The following is a 21,307-nucleotide window of genomic DNA, read 5'->3' as shown; positions in this document are numbered from 1 at the left end:
CTGTAATATATTTTCCGTATCAGTTTTGTCATTTAATCAGTCCTGTTCTCCACCTGATTGTTTTCTCTTTATCCCTCCCTTGTCTCTTTTCCCTGGAGTTGGGGCTGAGAGGTGATGTTAGAACCTCTTTACCTGCTTTGTGTGCTGAGATTAGGCCGAGACTTTCCAGCCTCATTGTGCTCGGTGCAGATCGCATTGGAGCAGAGCGGGGTCGGAGAATCGCTGCCGAGGGGTCTAGTGTGTTCAGCGCTGGAGCAAAACCCCACTGCAATCCTCCCAGCCACCGCACCCGGTTGTAATCTGTATTTAATCTATCTTTAAATCTGCGGAGTCATTTAGAGGCTGGATTCTCCCGGCTCCTGGGATTCTCCAGCCCCCGGGAACCCAGCGAGAATCACTACCGTCTCCACAAACAGAGACCAAGCGCTTTGGCCACAGTGGCTCGGAGGCCATCGAATCCCCTGGGTGCTTGGGGACATGGCTGGACAGTGCCTACCTTGCAGTGCCAGCCTGGCACACTGGCAGTGCCCATAAAGCAGTGCCAAGGGCGTATAGGGGTCATGAGGGGGTATGTCCTAAATGAGCTGATCTGAGACAGGGTGGTAAGCAGGGGCATTACTTAGCCTAGATCGAGGGAGGGGAGAATCAGAATCTAATTTCCCACTGAGCAGCACAGTGGTTAGTGCCAGGGATCCGGGTTCGATTCCCGGCTTGGGTCTGTATGGAGTTTACATATTCTCTCCGTGTCTGCGTGGGTTTCCTCTGGGTGCTCCGGTTTCCTCCCACAGTCCAAAAATGTGCGGGTTAGGTGGATTGGCCATGCTAAATTGCCCCTTTGTGTCAGGGGGGACTAGCTAGGGTAAATGTGTGGGGTTATGGGGATAGGACCTGGGTGGGACTGTGGTTGGTGCACTCGATGGGTCGAATTCTATGATTCTGTTGCCAGCTCTGCTTTGAATGAGTGGAATTGTCAACATTTTCTTAGATTTTGCCACTTTTGGAATGTCCTCCAAAGGCAACGTTAATCTGTGAGAACACTTGCCTTAATCTTTTTTTAAATTCATTCATGGGATGTGGGCATCGCTGGCTGGGCCAGCATTTATTGGCAACCACACATTGCTGAAGTCACATGTAGGCCGGACCAGGTGGGGATGGCAAATTTCTTTCCCTAAAAGGCATTAGTGACTGGGATTTTACAATAATAATTTCATGGCCATCATTAGACTTTTAATTCCAGAAGTTTATTTTTCACTATCTGCCACGTTGGGATTTGAACCTGGATCTCCAGATTATCTGGATTCCTTGTCCAGTGACAATACCACTACGCCACTGCCTCCCCGGATCGTTTGTGTGGAAACCTGCAGTTTTTAGTTTTAAAGTCTTTTAATAATTGTAATCAAAGCACGCTCTGATTGATCCATAGAAACCCCATTTTATAAATTGCCTGGAATTTATTTAACTTTTCACCCCCCCTTTCCCCATAACTGTTCCCATTTCTCTGCTGAAGGCATGATATTATTTTAATGAACATTACCGTGGGTCTCCAATTGCCCTTGACGAGAAGCCCCAGGCAGCAAATATCACCAGGCTGTTCAGTCTCAACGTGGCCCAGTCCCGCTCTCATGAACAACTGCTCCCTTCCAATAGGCTGGCTAAAGACCAGGTCACACAGAGTTCAGTCTTTGCACTGGCCCATTGGAGGGAACAGGATGTCTTTGGGTTGCCAATGCAGGTCACTCGGACCTCCTACCACTAAACACCCCACCCCTCCTCGCCCGCTGTTGAGTATCTGGCACATCAATCCTCGTAAGAGTTTTAACAACACCAGGTTAAAGTCCAACAGGTTTATTTGGTAGCAAAAGCCACACAAGCTTTCGAAGCCTTAAGCCCCTTCTTCAGGTGAGTGAGAATTCTGTTCACAAACTCAATTGAGTTTGTGTCTTTATATGCCCTGTTTGTGAACAGAATTCCCACTCACCTGAAGAAGGGGCTTAAGGCTCCAAAAGCTTGTGTGGCTTTTGCTACCAAATAAACCTGTTGGACTTTAACCTGGTGTTGTTAAACATCTTACTGTGTTTACCCCAGTCCAACGCCAGCATCTCCACATCATGACATCAATCCTCACCAGGATATGCATTATTATCATAGAATCATAGCATCCGTACAGTACAGAAGGAGGTCATTCGGTCCATCGAGTCTGCACTGACCCCAATCCTACCCAGACCCTATTCCCATAACCTCATGCATTTACCCCCACCAATCCGCCTGACACTAGGGTCAATTTAACATGGCCAATCAACCTAACCCACACATCTTTGGACAATGGTTATGTCAATGGTTAGGGGGCAGCACAGTGACACAGTAGTTAGCACTGCTCCTTCAGGGCGCTAAGGACCCAGGTTCGATTCCTGGCTTGGGTCACTGTCTGTGCGGAGTCTGCACGTTCTCCCCGTGTCTGCGTGGGTTTCCTCCGGGTGCTCCAGTTTCCTCCCACAGTCTGAAAGACGTGCTGGTTAGGTGCATTGGCCATGCTAAATTCTTCCTCAGTGTACCTGAACAGGTGCCGGAGTGTGGCAACTAGGGTATTCTCCCAGTAACTTCATCGCAGTGTTAATGTAAACCTACTTGTGACACTAATAAATAAACTTTAAATTTGTCATCACCCAATTGGATCATTCTGGGCTAGATCAAAGCAGTGTCTTTCCCCACATCCCAATTTATTAAAATTTTAAAAACCTCTAGATTTTACCCTACAATTTTTTACAACATTGTCCAAGAGATTGATCTTCCATTGCTGGAAGCACAGGTTAATCCTGGAGTCTTGGCAACCCCTTTCCTCTGTCTTTCTATCTGTTTTCTTAGATTTTCTCCATCTGATGATCAGATGTGAGAATTGTAATCTTAAATCTAATTTTAATATTCATTAATTAAAAATGTTCATAAATTAACACATTTCAACCTTTGACCTCAAGTGATTTACCTGCTGGAGGCGGGGGAGCAGCTCGAGATGGGAACGCTGTGGTTTGAGGCCTAGTCGATTGTTGCCTTATTTGTGTCAAGTCCCTTCTTGTGGGCCCTAGAATAAAAAAGGTACAAAATTGTAGAAATTCATGCAGCAAATATCCACCGTCACCATCAGATGGTCAACATTTGGAGAAAGAGTCCAAATAAAGATTAATCAGGTGGTCATAAATGTTGGCCTAATTGCTTCTTAGAAACAGGGTGGGATTGCTAAAGAAATATTTTCATCTCATCGATATTTAGTGGAAAATATATAATTATGCACAGTATTAAACTGAGCGACCCAATCCCTCCAAGAGTGTTCCCGGTAGATGGTCAATCCAGTTTCACCAGGCTCCATAACTGGTACTTGGCCTGTACTATGTTAGCTGAGAACTATTTCATGCACGCACATTAACACACACATTAACACACACAGTCATATACACAGTCACACACCCACATCTTGCCTCTCACACACACCGTGTCACGCACACAACACACCGTGTCACACACACGCACACAACACACACCGTGTCACACACACACACCCCATGTCTCTCAAACACACATCATACACGCGCACACGCACACACAGTGGCGCGCGCACACACAGTGGCGCGCGCACACACAGTGGCGCGCGCACACACAGTGGCGCGCGCACACACAGTGGCGCGCGCACACACAGTGGCGCGCGCACACACAGTGGCGCGCGCACACACAGTGGCGCGCGCATACACAGTGGCGCGCGCATACACAGTGGCGCGCGCATACACAGTGGCGCGCGCACACACACATACATACAGTGACACATGCAAACACAGTGACACACACACAGTGACACGCATGCACACACTACAAAGTGTCAGACACGTGGTCCGACACACACTGACAGATACTCACACATAAGAATCTCCTTTAGTAGAAACCCTACAGTACAGAAAGAGGCCATTCAGCCCATCGAGTCTGCACCGACCACAATCCCACCCAGGCCCTACCCCCATATTCCTACATATTTACCCGCTAATCCCTCTAACCTACGTATCCTACGACACTAAGGGCAATTTTTTTTTCGCATAGCCAATCAACCTAACCCGCACATCTTTGGACTGTGGGAGGAAACCGGAGCACCCGGAGGGAACCCACGCAGACACGAGGAGAATGTGCAAACTCCACACAGATGGTGATCCAAGTGGGGAATCGAACCCAAGTCCCATGGAGCTGTGAAGCAGCAGTGCTAACCACTGTGCTACCGATGCTTTAGCATCGTTACTGGTGGTAACTGTTGATTTCACATACTTTAATACAACTCTAACATTGAGAAAGTTCTTTACATGAATTCAGTATTATTTATAGTTATATATTCTTTCATACACAGCATTGCCAGCTGATCCTTCACTGTTACATTGATAATACATTTCTTTTCCCATTCTGATAAACTTGAGGGATTGATCCCCTCGGCACAGCTGCTAACGTTGGTATAGTTCCCCCATTAAACAGTTTCAGAATGGCAGAATACTCTCGGGTGTGGAGACTGAGTCCCGTCAGTTAGTGAACTCCGATGACTTCAGAAAAACATTATTTCAACAAAAGGTTAGCACGGGGGCACAGACTCAGGGTGAGGGGCTGATCATATAGGACTGATCATAGAATACCTACAGTGCAGAACGAGATCATTCGGCCCATCGGGTCTGCACCGACCACAATCCCACCCACCACTATCCTCGCAACCCCACATATTTACCCTGCTAATCCCCTGACACTAGGGTCAATTTAGCATGGCCAATCCACCTAGCCCTTTATATTGTGGGAGGAAACCCACGCGGACATGGGGAGAACGTGCAAACTCCACACAGACAGTGACCCGTGGCCGGAATTGAACCCGGATCCCTGGCGCTGTGAGGCAGCAGTGCTAACCACTGTGCCACCGTGATGTGGAGAAATTACTTCACTCAAAGGATTGAGAGTCTTTGGAATTGCCTACCCAGAGGGTTAAATATATTTAAGGCGGAGGCAGATGGATTTGTGATCTCTCAGGGAATCTGGGTTCACAGGAAGTGGAGTTGAAGCCCAAGACCAACCAGCATCGTTTTGAATGGTGCAGCAAGGTTGACGGGCTGAATGGCCTCCCCATCGCCTTCACCATCACACTCAGCAAATTTACAACAAGCCAGGGGTTGAAATGAAGGATTCTGCTCTGTAACACAAACTAACTGTGGGAAGGGGGATAAAATGATAAGTTCTTCATTATAGAATCCCCATATGCGGTCGCTATACTCCGGTGCCTGTTCGGGTACACTGAGGAAGAACTTAGCATTGGCCAATGCACCCTAACCAGCACGCCTTTCAGACTGTGGGAGGAAACCGGAGCACCCGGAGGAAACCCACGCAGACACGGGGAGAACGTGCAGTCTCCGCACAGACAGTGACCCAAGTCGGGAATTGAATCCGGGTCCCTGGCACTGTGAGGCAGCAGTGCTAACCGCTGTGCTGCCCACAATTGTTTCCGAGGTTAGCTGATAATGGTAAAATTCATGGAGAATAACAATTAGACTTTTCCTGTACGCCACCAAAACCAGATATTAGCATTTCGTGTATCGGGCAGGGCAGGAATCACAGAATTGTTCCGGGGCAGAAGGAAGCCGTTCGGCCCATCATTTCTGTACTGGTGCTCATGAACAGAATGACTGGAAGCTCACACAGAGGGTAAAGTGTAGGGAATGAGCCACTTACGTGAGTTCTTCGGTAAGCCAGGGCCAATGTTGACCTGCAAGGTTTTGCTGCTGGGTTTTAGCACTGCAACCTGCCCAGTGCCTTGGACAAACTGTACTTGTCGAGAGCTCCCAGCACTCCACGGACCCCAGTTATCCTTCCTGACTTTCATTTCGAGTCTGAGTAACAGGTAAAAATAAGTGTCAAACTGAACGAACACGCCTGCATTTATGTAGCGCCTTCCCCGGCTTCTTGATGTCCCCAAGGTGTTTTAAAGCCAATGATGTATTTCTTGGAGTGGGGTTACTGTTGTAATGTTGCTCTCATAGACAGTGATACAAATAACCAGATCTACTGGTTTCACACATTGAAGGATATAAACACATGGCAAAGATACTTTTTACGACTAGTTCGGATTTCATAGAATTCCTAAAGTGCAGAAGGAGGCCATTCGGCCCATCGAGTCTGCACTGACTACAATCCCACCCAGGCTCTATCCCCATACCCCTACATATTTACTCTGTTAATCCCCCTGCACTAAGGGGCAATCTAGCATGGCCAATCAACCTAACCCGCACATCTTTTGGACTGTGGGAAGAAGCCGGAGCACCCGCAGAAAACCCACGCAGATACGGGGAGCACGTGCAAACTCCACACAGACAGCGACCCGAGGCCGGAATTGAACCCGGGTCCCTGGCGCTGTGAGGCAGCAGTGCTAACCCACTGTGCCGCCCCACATTTATATATGGATGTGTATGTACATGTATGTATGTGTGTGTCTGTAAGCATGTATGTGTGTACATATGTGTGTGGTGTGTGTGTATGTATGTGGGTGTATGGTGTGTGTCTGTGTGTGGTTTGCATGTGTGTGGTATGTGTTTGTGTATGTGTGTGCGGTTTGCGTGTGTGTGGTGCGTGTGTGTGTGTGTGTGCGGTTTGCGTGTGTGTGGTGTGTGTGTGTATGTGTGTGCGGTTTGCGTGTGTGTGGTGCGTATGTGTGTGCGGTCTGCGTGTGTGTGGTGTGTGTTTGTGTATGTGTGTGCGGTTTGCGTGTGTGTGGTGCGTGTGTGTGTGTGTGCGGTTTGCGCGTGTGTGTGGTGTGTGTGTGTATGTGTGTGCGGTTTGCGTGTGTGTGGTGCGTATGTGTGTGCGGTCTGCGTGTGTGTGGTGTGTGTGTGTATGTGTGTGCGGTTTGCGTGTGTGTGGTGCGTATGTGTGTGCGGTTTGCGTGTGTGTGTGTGTGGTGTGTGTGTGTGTACGGTTTGCGTGTGTGTGGTGTGGTGTGTGTGTGTGCGGTTTGCGTGTGTGTGGTGTGTGTGTGGTGTATGTGGGTGTATGGTGCGTGTCTGTGTGTGGTTTGCATGTGTGTGGTATGTGTTTGTGTATGTGTGTGCGGTTTGCGTGTGTGTGGTGCGTGTGTGTGTGCGGTTTGCGTGTGTGTGGTGTGTGTGTGTGTGTGTATGTGTGGGGAGGGGTACTCACGTGTTACTGAATCTCAGAGGTAGCTTTCTTTGCATTCTGTCTTCATATCGCTTAGACAAGAGACTGAGGAATTCCGTCTTGAAGACAGATTCCAGCAGACTGTCATACTCCTGTTCATGGAGGATGAAGAAGTCATCTTGAAATGTGCTGCATAATGAAAAGAAGCTGGACTGTAATTAAACAAGCTGACAATAAATGTCACCAGTTCAATCCCATTCTCAATAACGTTAACTGAAGGTAAAGCGGTGTGAATGAGCTGAAGCAGTCTCCTTTGAATCGTGCCATGGGATCTAAACAGGTCGGCTGGATCCATCCTTCTCCTTCTATTCAACCGAAGCACCTCCAGCAATGCAGCACTCAGCTTAGAGCAATGGTGGGCGATATGAATACACAATCTTCAACCAACTGAGCCAAGATGCCACCACAGAATCTAACCCAAGTCTTGTGGCTGTGATGTTAACAGTGGGGTCAATGGTCTAAGCTGCAAGAGTCGGTACAGAGCTGGCAGGCAACGCGCTGAGAGAGTTGGTGCGCACACAGCAGTGAATTCTGAGAAAGAGTGGTTGCTCAGGGACTGGGGTTTACCTCAACGAAACGGTGAGAATCCGCTCCAACTCAATCTTCCTCTTCAACACCTCTTTCACCTGGCCTTTCATTGGACCATCTTTTACTTTTTCTCGTCCAATGAGGTACACAAACTTCGGGGTGAGCACAAGGTCGCGCTTCACACTCTGAAAATGGAACACATAAGAATCTGTCAATGAAACGCTATGCCGCGGTGTTTGCCCCTTTAAGAGCAACCTTGCCGAGTAAGGGTCACGTGGTCTGAACAACCAATCAAGGCCTAGAGCGGGGAATCTCTCCCGGGGGAGGGGGAGGAGTTTTCCTGAGTAGTGGAGTGTAATAGTGAGTAAAAGTTAAGACACCATAATTCCAGGTGACCGTAGGCTGCTCTTCCCTTTGAGGGGGAGAGCTGATTGCTGGTGATTTAACCTGAAGATCACCACACCTCAGGTGAGGGGCAAGGTTGAGAAGGCGAGGCCTTTGTGAATAACCTCAGGCGGTACGGGAATTGAACCCACGCTGTTGGTGTCGCTCTGCATCACTTACCAGCCAACAGAGATAAACTGTGTGTGCACAGAACTTGCGCAGTGCTGGTTTTCAGCGTGGTAACCTCTGCTTTGTGCTTGGATAGAGGGTTTTCTTCAGCCAGAGAGCATTTGGTGGAGGGAGGGAGTCAGTGGCGTAGTGGCACTGTCACTGGACTAGTATTTAGAGACCCCAGGCAAAACCTGGGGACCTGGGTTCAAATCCCACCACAGCAGACAGTGAAATTTGAATTCAATAAAAAGAAAATCTGGAATTAAAAGTCTAAAGATGACCATGAAACCATTGTCAATTGTTGGAAAAACCCGGTTCACTGATGTTCTTTAGGGAAGGAAATCTGCCGTCCTTACTCAGGGCTGGCCTCCTACAGATCCACAACAGTGTGAATGACTCTCAAATGCCCTCTGAAATGGAGGGCAGTTAGGGGAAGGCAATAAATGCTGGCCCAGCCAGTGACATCCCATAATTGAATAAAAAAATTCAGAATCATCCCCGAGCTCTTTGTAGGAACAGTCACCAGGGGGCGATCAGGAACAAACAAAGAACAAAGAACAATACAGCACAGGAACAGGCCCTTCGGCCCTCCAAGCCCGCGCCGCTCCCCGGTCCAGGATTGAATCCTGAATCCAGGATCCCCGCCCAATTTTCCAGCCTATCTACATACCAATATCCTATCCACCGAGCTGTCCCTCACAGCTACGATGCTTTGTTCATTACAACCTATTAACTCACCCCCACCCCCCTATTCCAGACCATGTGATCTCCAGGGAGAGGCGAAAACCCAGAGTGAAAACCCCAGGCCAATATGGAGAAAAAAAATCTGGGAAATTCCTCTCCGACCCCCTGAGGCGATCGAAACGAGTCCAGGAGATCACAATGGCCCTGATCGGAAAATGCTTCCCAACCCTAGTCATTTCCACTTCCACGAACACCATATGAATTCCCTGCCCCCGAGACAGGTTCCCAACTATCCGCAGTCTCGCTCTGTACTGGCACCAGCAAGATGATCATAGAATGAAGCCTTGAAACGAGAAACAAGGAACAATTAGCCCGCGCCGCTCCCTGGTCCAAACTAGACCACTCTTTTGTATCCCTCCATTCCCACTCCGTTCATATAGCTGTCTAGATAAGTCTTAAACGTTCCCAGTGTGTCCGCCTCCACCACCTTGCCCGGCAACACATTCCAGGCCCCCACGACCCTCTGTGTGAAATATGTCCTTCTGATATCTGTGTTAAACCTCCCCCCCTTCATCTTGAACCTATGACCCCTCGTGAACGTCACCACCGACCCGGGGAAAAGCTTCCCACCGTTCACCCTATCTATGCCTTTCATAATTTTATACACCTCTATTAAGTCTCCCCTCATCCTCCATCTTTCCAAGGAGAACAACCCCAGTTTCCCCAATCTCTCCTCATAACCAAGCCCCTCCATACCAGGCAACATCCTGGTAAACCTCCTCTGTACTCTCTCCAAAGCCTCCACGTCCTTCTGGTAGTGTGGCGACCAGAACTGGACGCAGTATTCCAAATGCGGCCGAACCAACGTTCTATACATCTGCAACATCAGACCCCAACTTTTATACTCTATGCCCCGTCCTATAAAGGCAAGCATGCCATATGCCTTCTTCACCACCTTCTCCACCTGTGACGTCACCTTCAAAGATCTGTGGACTTGCACACCCAGGACCCTCTGCGTCTCTACACCCTTTATGGTTCTTCCATTTATCGTGTAGCTCCTCCCTACATTATTCCCACCAAAATGCATCACTTCGCATTTATCAGGATTGAACTCCATCTGCCATTTCCTTGCCCAAATTTCCAGCCTATCTATATCCTTCTGTAGCCTCTGACAATGTTCCTCACTATCTGCAAGTCCTGCCAGTTTTGTGTCGTCCGCAAACTTACTGATCACCCCAGTTACTCCTTCTTCCAGATCATTTATATAAATCACAAACAGCAGAGGTCCCAATACAGAGCCCTGCGGTACACCACTAGTCACAGGCCTCCAGCCGGAAAAAGACCCTTCCACTACCACCCTCTGTCTTCTATGACCAAGCCAGTTCTCCACCCATCTAGCCACCTCCCCCTTTATCCCATGGGATCCAACCTTTTTCACTAGCCTACCATGAGGGACTTTGTCAAACGCTTTACTAAAGTCCATATAGACAACATCCACGGCCCTTCCTTCGTCAACCATTTTGCTCACTTCTTCAAAAAACACCACCAGGTTAGTGAGGCATGACCTCCCTCTCACAAAACCATGTTGACTATCGTTAATGAGTTTATTCCTTTCTAAATGCGCGTACATCCTATCTCTAAGAATCTTCTCCAACAACTTCCCCACCACGGACGTCAAGCTCACCGGCCTATAACTACCCGGGTTATCCTTCCTACCCTTCTTAAATAACGGGACCACATTGGCTATCCTCCAATCCTCTGGGACCTCACCTGCGTCCAGTGACGAGACAAAGATTTGCGTCAGAGGCCCAACGATTTCACCTCTCGTCTCCCTGAGCAGCCTTGGATAGATTCCATCAGGCCCTGGGGATTTGTCAGTCTTTATATTCTCTAACAAACCTAACACTTCCTCCTTTGTAATGGAGATTTTCTCCAACGGTTCAACACTCCCCTCAGAGACACTCCCAGTCAACACATCCCTCTCCTTTGTGAATACCGACGCAAAGTATTCATTTAGGATCTCCCCTACTTCTTTGGGCTCCAAGCATAAGTCCCCACTTTTGTCCCTGAGAGGTCCATGGAGGGAGGCCATGTCTGATTTCCTCTCTTTCCCGGATAAACCCACAGTTATTGAGGTCATTGTCACGTCCTCTAGACCAATGCCAACTGATAACAGCAAACACAGCAGAGATAAGGATAACATCTGTCTGAATCACTGGGAATCTTACTCTTACTTCATAAATCTTGCAGGATTTATTTTGCAATGATAATGTGGCCAATCACAGATTACTGAATGACCGTAGTTGCAAAAGTGGTTGTCCATAAATTATGCATTTCAAAAAAAAAACTGGGAGGTGCAGTTTGTCTGGTGGGTGATTGATTCATTCCAATGGCCCAGTGATCGCTGGTTCAACGCCCAGTCTATGCCACAATTGGCCTCAGCAAACCTGGCTTAAGAACCTGGGCTTCAACACCCTGTGACCCTCTGTTCAAAGTGCAGGCACAGATGGGATATGAGTTGAACTCTGACCCCCGGTGGGAGGAGTGGCCTAATGACACCGACCTTTACAGTTTACATGTGAAAGATACCCACTTTTTAAAGTTTATTTATTAGTGTTACAATAGGCTTACATCAACACTGCAATGAAGTTACCGTGAAAATCCCCTAGTTGCCACACTCTGGCGCCTGTTCGGGTACACTGAGGGAGAATTTAGCATGGCCAACGCACCTAACCAGCACGTCTTTCGGACTGAGGGAGGAAACCGGACCACCCAGAGGAAACCCATGCAGAGATGGGGAGAACGTGCAAACTCCACACAAACAGTGACCCAAGCCGGGAACTGAACCCGGGTCCCTGGCACTGTGAGGCAGCAGTGCTAACCACTATGCCACCCCTGTGGGGCAAGGTACCAGTGATGCCCGGTGTGTGTGGCATTGCAGCAAAGCAAAAAGCCATTGGAGAGAGGAGATTGGTGAGGGAACAAAAGACAAGGAGAGCTCAATAATGAATGGAGTCCGGTTAAACCACTCACGTATGTTCTTTGGAGTAGGATTTCAGTTACCAGCAACATTCAATAAATTTAATTTGCTTTTTGTGATAAATCACTTCAGAAGTCAGGATTGGCCGTGCTAAATTGCCCCTTAGTCTCCAAAGGCAAGGCCGAATGGCCTTACTTCCGCTCCTATGTCTTATGGTATGTAGGTTAGGTGGATTAGATATGGTAAATGTGCGGGTTATGAGGATAAGGCGAAGGGGAGGGCCTGGCTGGTATGCTCTTTCATACAGTCAGTACAGACTCGATGGGCTGGATGGCCTCCTTCTGCATTGTAGGGGTTCGATGGTAAGTCATGGCATCACACCAGCATCCTTCTGGTTCTCACACTTCAATACAGTTCTGGACTGCCTCGACATACTGCAGAGTCTGGACTGGGCTGCAGGGGGTGCTCTCGTACAAGTTACTCGATCAGTCCTGCTCCTCTGAGTGTAGCAGACCTTGCCATGTCTTCATGGTGATGGTGAGGTATTCATAGTACAGCGATAAAAACTTTTCTACCTGTTGATTTTTATTGAGAGCAATCTACTGGACGCATCCATTCTAAATATTAGAGGCAAACCTCAATTATTCAGCAAAATGAAGACCAACTCGCATGGTAGCACAGTGGTTCGCACAGCTGCCTCACAGCTCCAGGGACCTGGGTTCGATTCCTGGCTTGGGTCACCGTCTGTGTGGAGAGTGCACATTCTCTCCGTGTCTGCGTGGGTTTCCTCCGGGTGCTCCGGTTTCCTCCCACGGTCCGGAAGACGTGCTGGTTAGGGTGCATTGGCCGTGCTGAATTCTCCCGGAGTGTGGCGACTAGGGGAGTTTTACAGTTCATTGCAGTGTTAATGTAAGCCTACTTGCGACACTAATAAATACATTTTAAAAAAATACTTGTCTGTGGTGGGAAATAAAAATTGGTGGATAATGAAGAATGATGGCAGGCTTTCCTCTCTCGCAGTGTCGTCACTATTGAGAAAGGACAAACTTACATTTCATAAGTCAGCTTATAAATCAACTGATTCAATAAACAAATATAGACCGGGTGGAGTTAGTTGAAATCAGACGTACCTTAAACCTTCGATCGTACTTAGTGACAGTGTCTGCAAACTCAACCTTCTCCCTTTTCCCAACGAACTGCCGTAGCTCCGGTCGATCGTCCATTCCAATGTAATCACCGACAAAGTTCCTGTTGATGCTGTTTCTCCGCCTCTCCTTTTTATTGAGCAGCAGATCAGACGCTGGGCAGAAAGAACAGCTTCTGTTCAGAGTACACAGAAACATAGAAGATAGGAGCAGGAGGAGGCCATTCGGCCCTTCGAACCTGCTCCGCCATTCATCACGATCACGGCTGATCGTCCAACTCAACAGCCTAATCCTGCTTTCTCCCCATAACCTCTGATCCCATTCGCCCCAAGTGCTATATCCAGCCGCCTCTTTGGAATCCTACTAATAGTTTTAAACCTCTTTTGCGTTCTTCAAAGTAATGGAATGTTGTTGGACTGAAGCAGCTTCACTTTCCAGCCTGCCTTCTGTACCAATGTTTTTCCTCTCAGCTTAAGATTGGTTGCTCAAACAGCCCGTCCTGTGCCCACACTGAGAGTCAATTGGCTATTCAACCAAAAGAGGCAACCCAGACAAGCCTGATTTAGACAATATCTAATGTGTATGTATTTAGCAGGGACTGCTGTATTACAGTCAGTAATTGAAACCCCGATTGATTCCCAAACCCAGCCACACACTCAAGGGCACCAAGGGCGAGTTGGTCAAGGGTACATTGGCCGTGCTAAATTCTCCCTCAGTGTACCCGAACAGGTGCCGGAGTGTGGCAACTAGGGGATTTTCACAGTAACTTCAGTGCAGTGTTGATTTAAACCTACTAGTAAGCCTAGTCCTACCCTGGTTAAGGGTAGAGGTAACACATAACAACTGACTCAAGGACAGCTTCTTCCCTGCTGCCATCAGACTTTTGAATGGACCTACCATGTATTAAGCTGGTCTCTCTCTTCACCCTATCTGTAACTGCAACACTACATTCTGCACTCTCTCCTTTTCCTCTCCCCTATGTACTCTATGAATGGTATGCTTTGTCTGTATGGCGCGCAAGAAAACAATACTTTTCACTGTATCCCGATACATGTGACAATAATAAATCAAATCAAATGATTAACATATTGAAAGGATTCAACAGGGTAATCTTAAAGCAGATGTTTCCATTCTGGGCAAGTTCAGGATTAGTTGCCACATATCTATAACAATAATATGCAAATGTTTGCCTGATTGGTCAGCGGGTGGATTTGGTGGGCGGATCTTGGTGAGCGCAGTGGAAAAGAGAGAGTTGGCGTGGGGGAGATGGAGATAATAGAAATGGGAAGGATATGACAAGAGGATTTAAAGAAGCAATGTTGTACTTCCTTTATATGTGCTTTGCCCACCACATGCCCTTGACTCATTAAAGTTAAGGTTTATTTATTAGTCACAAGTAGGTTTACATTAACACTATAATGAAGTTACTGTGAAAATCCCCTAGTCGTCACACTCCGGCACCTGTTCGGGTACACTGAGGGAGAATTTAGCATGGCCAATGCACTTAACCATCATGTCTTTCAGACTGTGGAGGAAACCGGAGCACCCGGAGGAAACCCACGCAGACACGGGGAGAATGTGTAGACTCAGCACAGTCACCCAAGCGGGGAATCGAACCCGGGTCCCTGGTGCTGTGAGGCAGCAGTGCTAACCACTGCGCCACCGCGCCAATGCTTCATCTATTTCCATGATCTTGTGTTTTTCCCAGTGTGGGTTTGCAATAACCCACTGTCATGGGCAGAGCGAGGAGGCAGGGCCCAAGGCACGGTGGCACAGTGGTTAGCACTGCTTCCTCACAGCGCCAGGGACCCAGGTTCGATTCCCGGCTTGGGGTCACTGTCCATGTGGAGTTTGCACGTCCCCCCCGTGTCTGCGTGGGTTTCCTCTGGGCGCTCCGGTTTCCTCCCACAGTCTGAAAGACGTGCTGGTTAGGGTGCATTGGCCATGCTAAATTCTCCCTCAGTGTACCCGAACAGGCGCTGGAGTGTGGCGACTGGGGGATTATCACAGTAACTTCATTGCAGTGTTAATGTAAGCCTACTTGTGACGCTAATAAATAAACTTTGAAACGTTAAAGTCTACCTCAGCTGGAACAGGAATCACTCTTGGTGCTGATTCTGAACCAGATACCTAACCAGCTGAGCTGACGGGCCCCACTGTCGCAAGAAAGAGACTAATTTCATTTCAGATGTTTTGCAAGTCTCTCTTAGAATCTTAGAAACCCTACAGCACAGAAAGAGGCCATTCGGCCCATCGAGTCTGCACCGACCACAATCCCACCCAGGCCCTACCCCTATATCCCTACATATTTTACCCATTAATCCCTCTAACCTACGCATCCCAGGACACTAAGGGCAATTTTAGCATGGCCAATCAACCTAACCTGCACAGCTTTGGACTGTGGGAGGAAACCGGAGCGCCCGGAGGAAACCCACGCAGACACGAGGAGAATGTGCAAACTCCACACAGACAGTGACCCGAGCCGGGAATCGAACCCAGGTCCCTGGAGCTGTGAAGCAGCAGTGCTAACCACTGTGCTACCGTGCCGCTATCGAACACTCTGTTCGTAGAAGATAAACACTAACAATGGGGAATTCAGGAAAAACATTTTAATTGCGTAACTGGATAGGATGGAGAACTCACTAACCACAGGGAGTTGAGGTGACTGGCACTGATGCATTTAAAGAAAAAGCAAGAAAAAAAACTGATTAGGAGGATGTACTGGTGGGGCGAGATGAAGGAGGGTGGGAGGAGGCGCATGTGGACCAGGAACACTGACACTGACTGGTGAGGTGATGGTACCGCTCACTTTATATAACAATGTAAGAAGTCTCACAACACCAGGTTAAAGTCTGACAGGTTTATTTGAAATCACGAGCTTTCGGAGCACTGCTCCTGCATCGGGTGTGTGGAGGTAGGTTCACAAACACGGCATATATCGGCAAAGACACAATTACAAGATAATGGTTGGAATGTGAGTCTTTACAGGGTCTCCACTCACTCACCTGATGAAGGAGCAGCACTCCAAAAGCTCATGATTCCAAATAAACCTGTTGGACTTTAACCTGGTGTTTGTGAGATTTCTTACCGTGACCACCCCAATCCAAGGCCAGCATCTCCATATCATATATAATGTGTAGCACAGCAGGGTATTGGAGCCCGGCAATACTCAGCTCCTAAACGGTTCAGTTACTCGCTAATTAAACCCTCCCACGTTATTAGGGTGGGCCAGATACAGAGTAAGCGAGACGGGTCCAGAAAGACAACATCACAATTCTCTACCTTCCTCTCTCATTTTGACATATTTCTTCCTCGCAGCGTATTTCCTCCAAGCCTTCTGAATCGCTCGAGCATATCCGTCGTATTTCCTCTCCCTCATCTCCTCCAGCAAGAACAGCTGTGGGCGAAAGAAAGGTTGAGATCTTCATCCATCTGCTCAAACTTCACTTTTCAATTTATCGCAGAATCGCTGCAGTGCAGAAGGAAGAGGCGATTTGGCCCATTGGGTCTGTACCGACACTCCAACAGAGCATCCTACCCAGGCCCTATCCCCGTAACCCCACGGACCTACCCGCTAATTCGGTGGCACAGTGGTTAGCACTGCTGCCTCACAGCGCCAGGGACCCGGGTTCGATTCCCGGCTTGGGTCACTGTCTGTGCGGAGTTTGCACATTCTCCCCGTGTCTGCGTGGGTTTCCTCCGGGTGCTCTGGTTTCCTCCCACAGTCTGAAAGATGTGCTGGTTAGGTGCATTGACCTGAACAGGCACCGGAGTGTGGCGACTAGGGGAATTTCACAGGAACTTCATTGCAGAGTCAATGTAAGCCTTACTTGTGACTAATAAATAAACTTTAAATTTTTACCTTTTTTAATTCCCCTAACCTACACATCTTGAGTCACCAAGGGGCAATTTAGCATGGCCAATCCACCTAACCTGACTGCACATCTTTGGACTGTGGGAGAAAACGGGGAGGATGTGCAAACTCCACATACCCAGGGCTGGAATCGAACCCGGAACCGTGGCGCTGTGAGGCAGCAGTGCTAACCACTGTGCCACCCATATTCTAGCAATAGGTGATAAAACTCAGAGGGGTATAAGCGGACTGTGCTGATGATTGGAGGGGATGGGGTGTAACCTTTGCGCCTTCTCTCCAACACATTCTCAATCTGGTCTGCCAGCACTGTGACTCTCACTGTGACATGAGCTCAGAGAATCATAGCATTGTTACAGCACAGGAGGAGGCCATTCATAGAAATCAATCATCATAGAAACCCTACAGTGTAGAAGGAGGCCATTCGGCCCATCGAGTCTGCACCGACCACAATCCCACCCAGGCCCTACCCCCACATATTTACCCGCTAATCCCTCTAACCTACACATCCCAGGACTCTAAGGGGCAATTTTTAACCTGGCCAATCAACCTAACCCGCACATCTTTGGACTGTGGGAGGAAACCGGAGCACCCGGAGGAAACCCATGCAGACACGAGGAGAATGTGCAAACTCCACACAGACAGTGACCCGAGCCGGGAATCGAACCCGGGACCCTGGAGCTGTGAAGCAGCAGTGCTAACCACTGTGCTACCGTGCCGCCCGTTCAGCCCATCATGTCTGCACCGGCTCTCCAAATGAGCATTGCACCTAGTCCCATTCTTCTGCCTTCTCCCCGTAACCCTGCAGGTTGTTCCTCTTCGAATAGTCATCCAATTCCCTCGAATGCCTCAATTGAACCTGTCTCCACCACACTCTCAGACAGTGCATTCCAGGCCCGAACCATCCGTTGTGTGAAAAAGTTTTTTCTCCTATAGTTTTCAATTCTTTTACCAATTACCTTAAATCTGTGCCCTCTGGTTCTCGATCCTTGGGAACAGTTTCTCTCCACCTACCCTGACTGGCCCCCTCATGATTTTGAATATCTCTATCAAATCTCCTCTCAGCCTTCTTTTCCCCGAGGAAAAGAATCCCTAGGCTCGGAGGTCTGACTGGTGCTGAGCCCAGGACACAGTGTAGTACACTTCCTTCCAAGGTGATGTACCAGTGCTTTAAGCAGTCACAAGGAGGTCCACTGGCAAAGATTGGCAGGAAATGTCCATAAGAAGAACGTGGAAACGCAACAACTTTGCTGGGTGTCTGTAGATAAAATGGACTCACATGAAGAAATGTAAATCCGCCCATTGGTATGAGCTGTTGAAATGGTCTTATTTCATCAAAAAAGCTGCCGTTAGGTAAATGTTTATCTTGATTCAGATATTTCTCCCAGTGTGAAGGTGCAAGGGTACCAGGGTCAAAATATCTATTCTCTTCCTCACCTTGAGGGCATTACCTGAGATTTTCTCAAGAGCTATTGTTCTAATTTTTGGGAGCTTTTTGATTTCAGAGCCCCCCTATTCATAGAATAGAATCACAGAAACCACAGAAGGAGGCCATTTGGCCCATTGAGTCTGCACCGACAACAATCCCACCCAGGCCCTATCCCCGTAACCCCACATATTTATCTTGCTAATCTCCATGACACTAATGGCCAATCCACCTAACCTGCACATATTTGGACTGTGGGCGGAAACTGGAGCACCCGGAGGAAACCCACGCAGACACGGGGAGAATGTGCAAACCCCACACAGACAGTCATATGAGGTTGGAATTGATTTGGGTCCCTGGCTCTGTGAGGCAGCAGTGCTAACCACTGTGTCACCCCATTAGAGTCATAGAGGTTTACAGCATGGAAACAGGCCCTTCAGCTCAACTTGTCCATGCCGCCTTTTTTTTTTAAAACCCCCAAGCTAATCCCAATTACCCGCATTTGGCCCATATCCCTCTATACCCATCTTACCCATGTAACTGTCTAAATGCTTTTTAAAAGACAAAATTGTACCCGCCTCTACTACTACCTCTGGCAGCTCGTTCCAGACACTCACCACCCTCTGTGCGAAAAAACTGCCCCTCTGGACCCTTTTGTATCTCTCCCCTCACTAACTCCTTTGGTAGGTGATGCAGTCATGTATTAACATTATCGTCTATATATGTATTGACATATGGGATATTTGGATTCGTACAGAAGCAGAATTAGAAGAACTAATCTTTACCCTCAATGATCATCATCCCTCCACTAAACTTACAACACACAAGGAAAGCTATAGTTTTCTGGACGCAATATTTAAATTGGCATAAGACAAAAGTTATGAGTGACCAACAAAGTCCTTTTCAAAATAACAGGCACAATTCCACAAATGCTGATTATTCTTGGATACCTGGGCCCCAGCATCATTTTCTATGTGTAAAGATAGAGAACAGGTGTCAGCATGTTACACAGCCAAAGATACAATGCTGCATCACAGCTGACCCAACCTCTTCCTCATCCAGAGGCGATAAATCAGGAGTGTTACACCCGGACGGTATTTTCTCTCCCTGGGCCTGGGGAGGCGAAGGTGAACTGTCATCTTCTGTTAGTCTGGCTCAGATCAACAAGGAACAAAGAAAATTACAGCACAGGAACAGGCCCTTTGGCCCTCCAAACCTGCACCGACCATGCTGCCCGACTGAACTAAAACCCCCTACTCTTCTGGGGACCATATCCCTCCATTCCCATCCTATTCATGTATTTGTCAATTCACCCCTTAAAAGTGATTATTGTATCTGCTTCCACTACCTCTCCCAGCAGCAAGTTCCTGGCACTCACCACCCTGTATAAAAAAAACTTGTCTCATACATCTCCTTTAAACCTTGCCCATCACACCTTAAACCTGTGCCCCCCCAGTAGTTGACTCTTCCACTCTGGGAAAAAGCTTCTGACTATCCACTCTGTCCATGCCCCTCATAATCTTGCAGACTTCTATCAGGTCGCCCCTCAACCTCCATCGTTCCAGTGAGAACAAACCAAGTTTCTCCAATCTCTCCTCATTGCTAATGTCCTCCATACCAGGCAACATTCTGGTAAATCTTTTCTGTATCCTCTCAGTAGAGACTTAGAATCATAGAATCCCTACAGTGCAGAAGGAAGCCATTTGGCCCATTGAGCTTACACCGACCACAATCCCAATCCGCAACCCCACGTATTCACCCTGCTAACCCCCCGACACGAAGGGGCAATTTAGCACGGCTAATCCACCTAACCTGCACATCTTTGGAGCGTGGGAGGAAACCGGAGCACCCGGAGGAAACCCACGCAGGAGAAAGTGCAAACTCCACGCAGACAGTGGCCCAAGGCCGGAATTGAACCTGGGTCCCTGACGCTGTGAGGCAGCAGTGCTAATCGCTGTGCCACCGTGCCGCTCTGGAATTCTCCAAGTGTATTGGGTTCAGTAGCACACCGGGCTGGGCTTTAACCCAGAAGGGCTATCGGAGGAGTGGGTGCTACTTCTAAACCCCGAAGCTCGGGTCAAATGAAATGCAGAACGCTCTTGTATTATCACTGAAATACACAGAGGTATTGAAAGCCGCAAATAAGACATTCATTTCTGTAAAATAAAGCAACACAATAGAGGAGGTTTAAAAGTTGACCATGTGCATTTCTGTAATGGATGACGCCCCAGGAAAACCATTTTACAGCGGTTAGTCCAGACAGTTTTGGTCCATTGCCCAGGCAGATCTATCTCAAGTTTGTCTTGAGCTTTCATTGATGATGCATGCTGGCATTTCTCAGCATCCTGTCATTTCCTTCGTGAACTTGTGACCAGTTTCACTTGTTGTTTCAAAAAGACCGAACATCCTGTCCGATTTTTAGCACTCTTTTTGGAAAAAGGATTACAAATCGTCTGCTGTGAGTACTTGGTGAGTGAAATGTATAAAACTGAGACAATCGTCAATGGAGGTTTATTATTCTGGGAACGTAGACCAGCAGGTTGGCAGTTGACAAGTCTGGAGGAATATTAGATCAGGATAAATTTTTCTTTGGGATGGAGGGGCCTTTTTTTTTTAAACCTGAAGAGCACTTTTAGGGAAGAAAAAAGTTGCCTAAATTAAAATCTCTTGGCAACTGCATGAAGAAAAATTCTTTGGCCAGAATTTTCTGGCCGTTCCTGCTGGCGGGTTCTTCCAGTCCCACTGCTCCCCCCACCCTCTCCCGGACAGTGGAGGGTGCGAACAATGGGAAAACCCATCGACAGTGCCAGGACTGGAAGGTTCCACCACCGGCCAATGGCGGGCGACCTCCGCCACCGCGAAACACGCTGCGGGGCGCGTGGAACATCCCGCCAATATTTCCAAGC

The 21,307-nt window shown here is 48.2% G+C and overlaps 1 protein-coding gene across 3 annotated transcripts in view; it reads right to left on the bottom strand.

The window, feature by feature from the left end:
• myo1ea (myosin IEa) overlaps window positions 1-21,307 on the bottom strand; it is a 157,413-nt gene that overhangs the window by 12,438 nt on the left and 123,668 nt on the right. For all 3 annotated transcript variants that reach the window (XM_078241408.1, XM_078241409.1, XM_078241410.1), the window contains exons 20-25: window positions 16,387-16,501; window positions 13,090-13,259; window positions 7,780-7,925; window positions 7,195-7,341; window positions 5,734-5,891; window positions 2,981-3,076 (exon numbers count right to left, since the gene is read on the bottom strand). In XM_078241408.1, the coding sequence (XP_078097534.1) occupies window positions 2,981-3,076; window positions 5,734-5,891; window positions 7,195-7,341; window positions 7,780-7,925; window positions 13,090-13,259; window positions 16,387-16,501 (832 nt within the window). The remainder of the gene's footprint in view (window positions 1-2,980; window positions 3,077-5,733; window positions 5,892-7,194; window positions 7,342-7,779; window positions 7,926-13,089; window positions 13,260-16,386; window positions 16,502-21,307) is intronic.

The sequence above is a fragment of the Mustelus asterias genome, chromosome 24 (assembly GCF_964213995.1).
Source record: "Mustelus asterias chromosome 24, sMusAst1.hap1.1, whole genome shotgun sequence".
Lineage (NCBI taxonomy): Eukaryota > Metazoa > Chordata > Chondrichthyes > Carcharhiniformes > Triakidae > Mustelus > Mustelus asterias.
The sequence above is the reverse complement of the archived record's forward strand: the minus strand, read 5'-3'. Positions and strand labels throughout refer to the sequence as shown.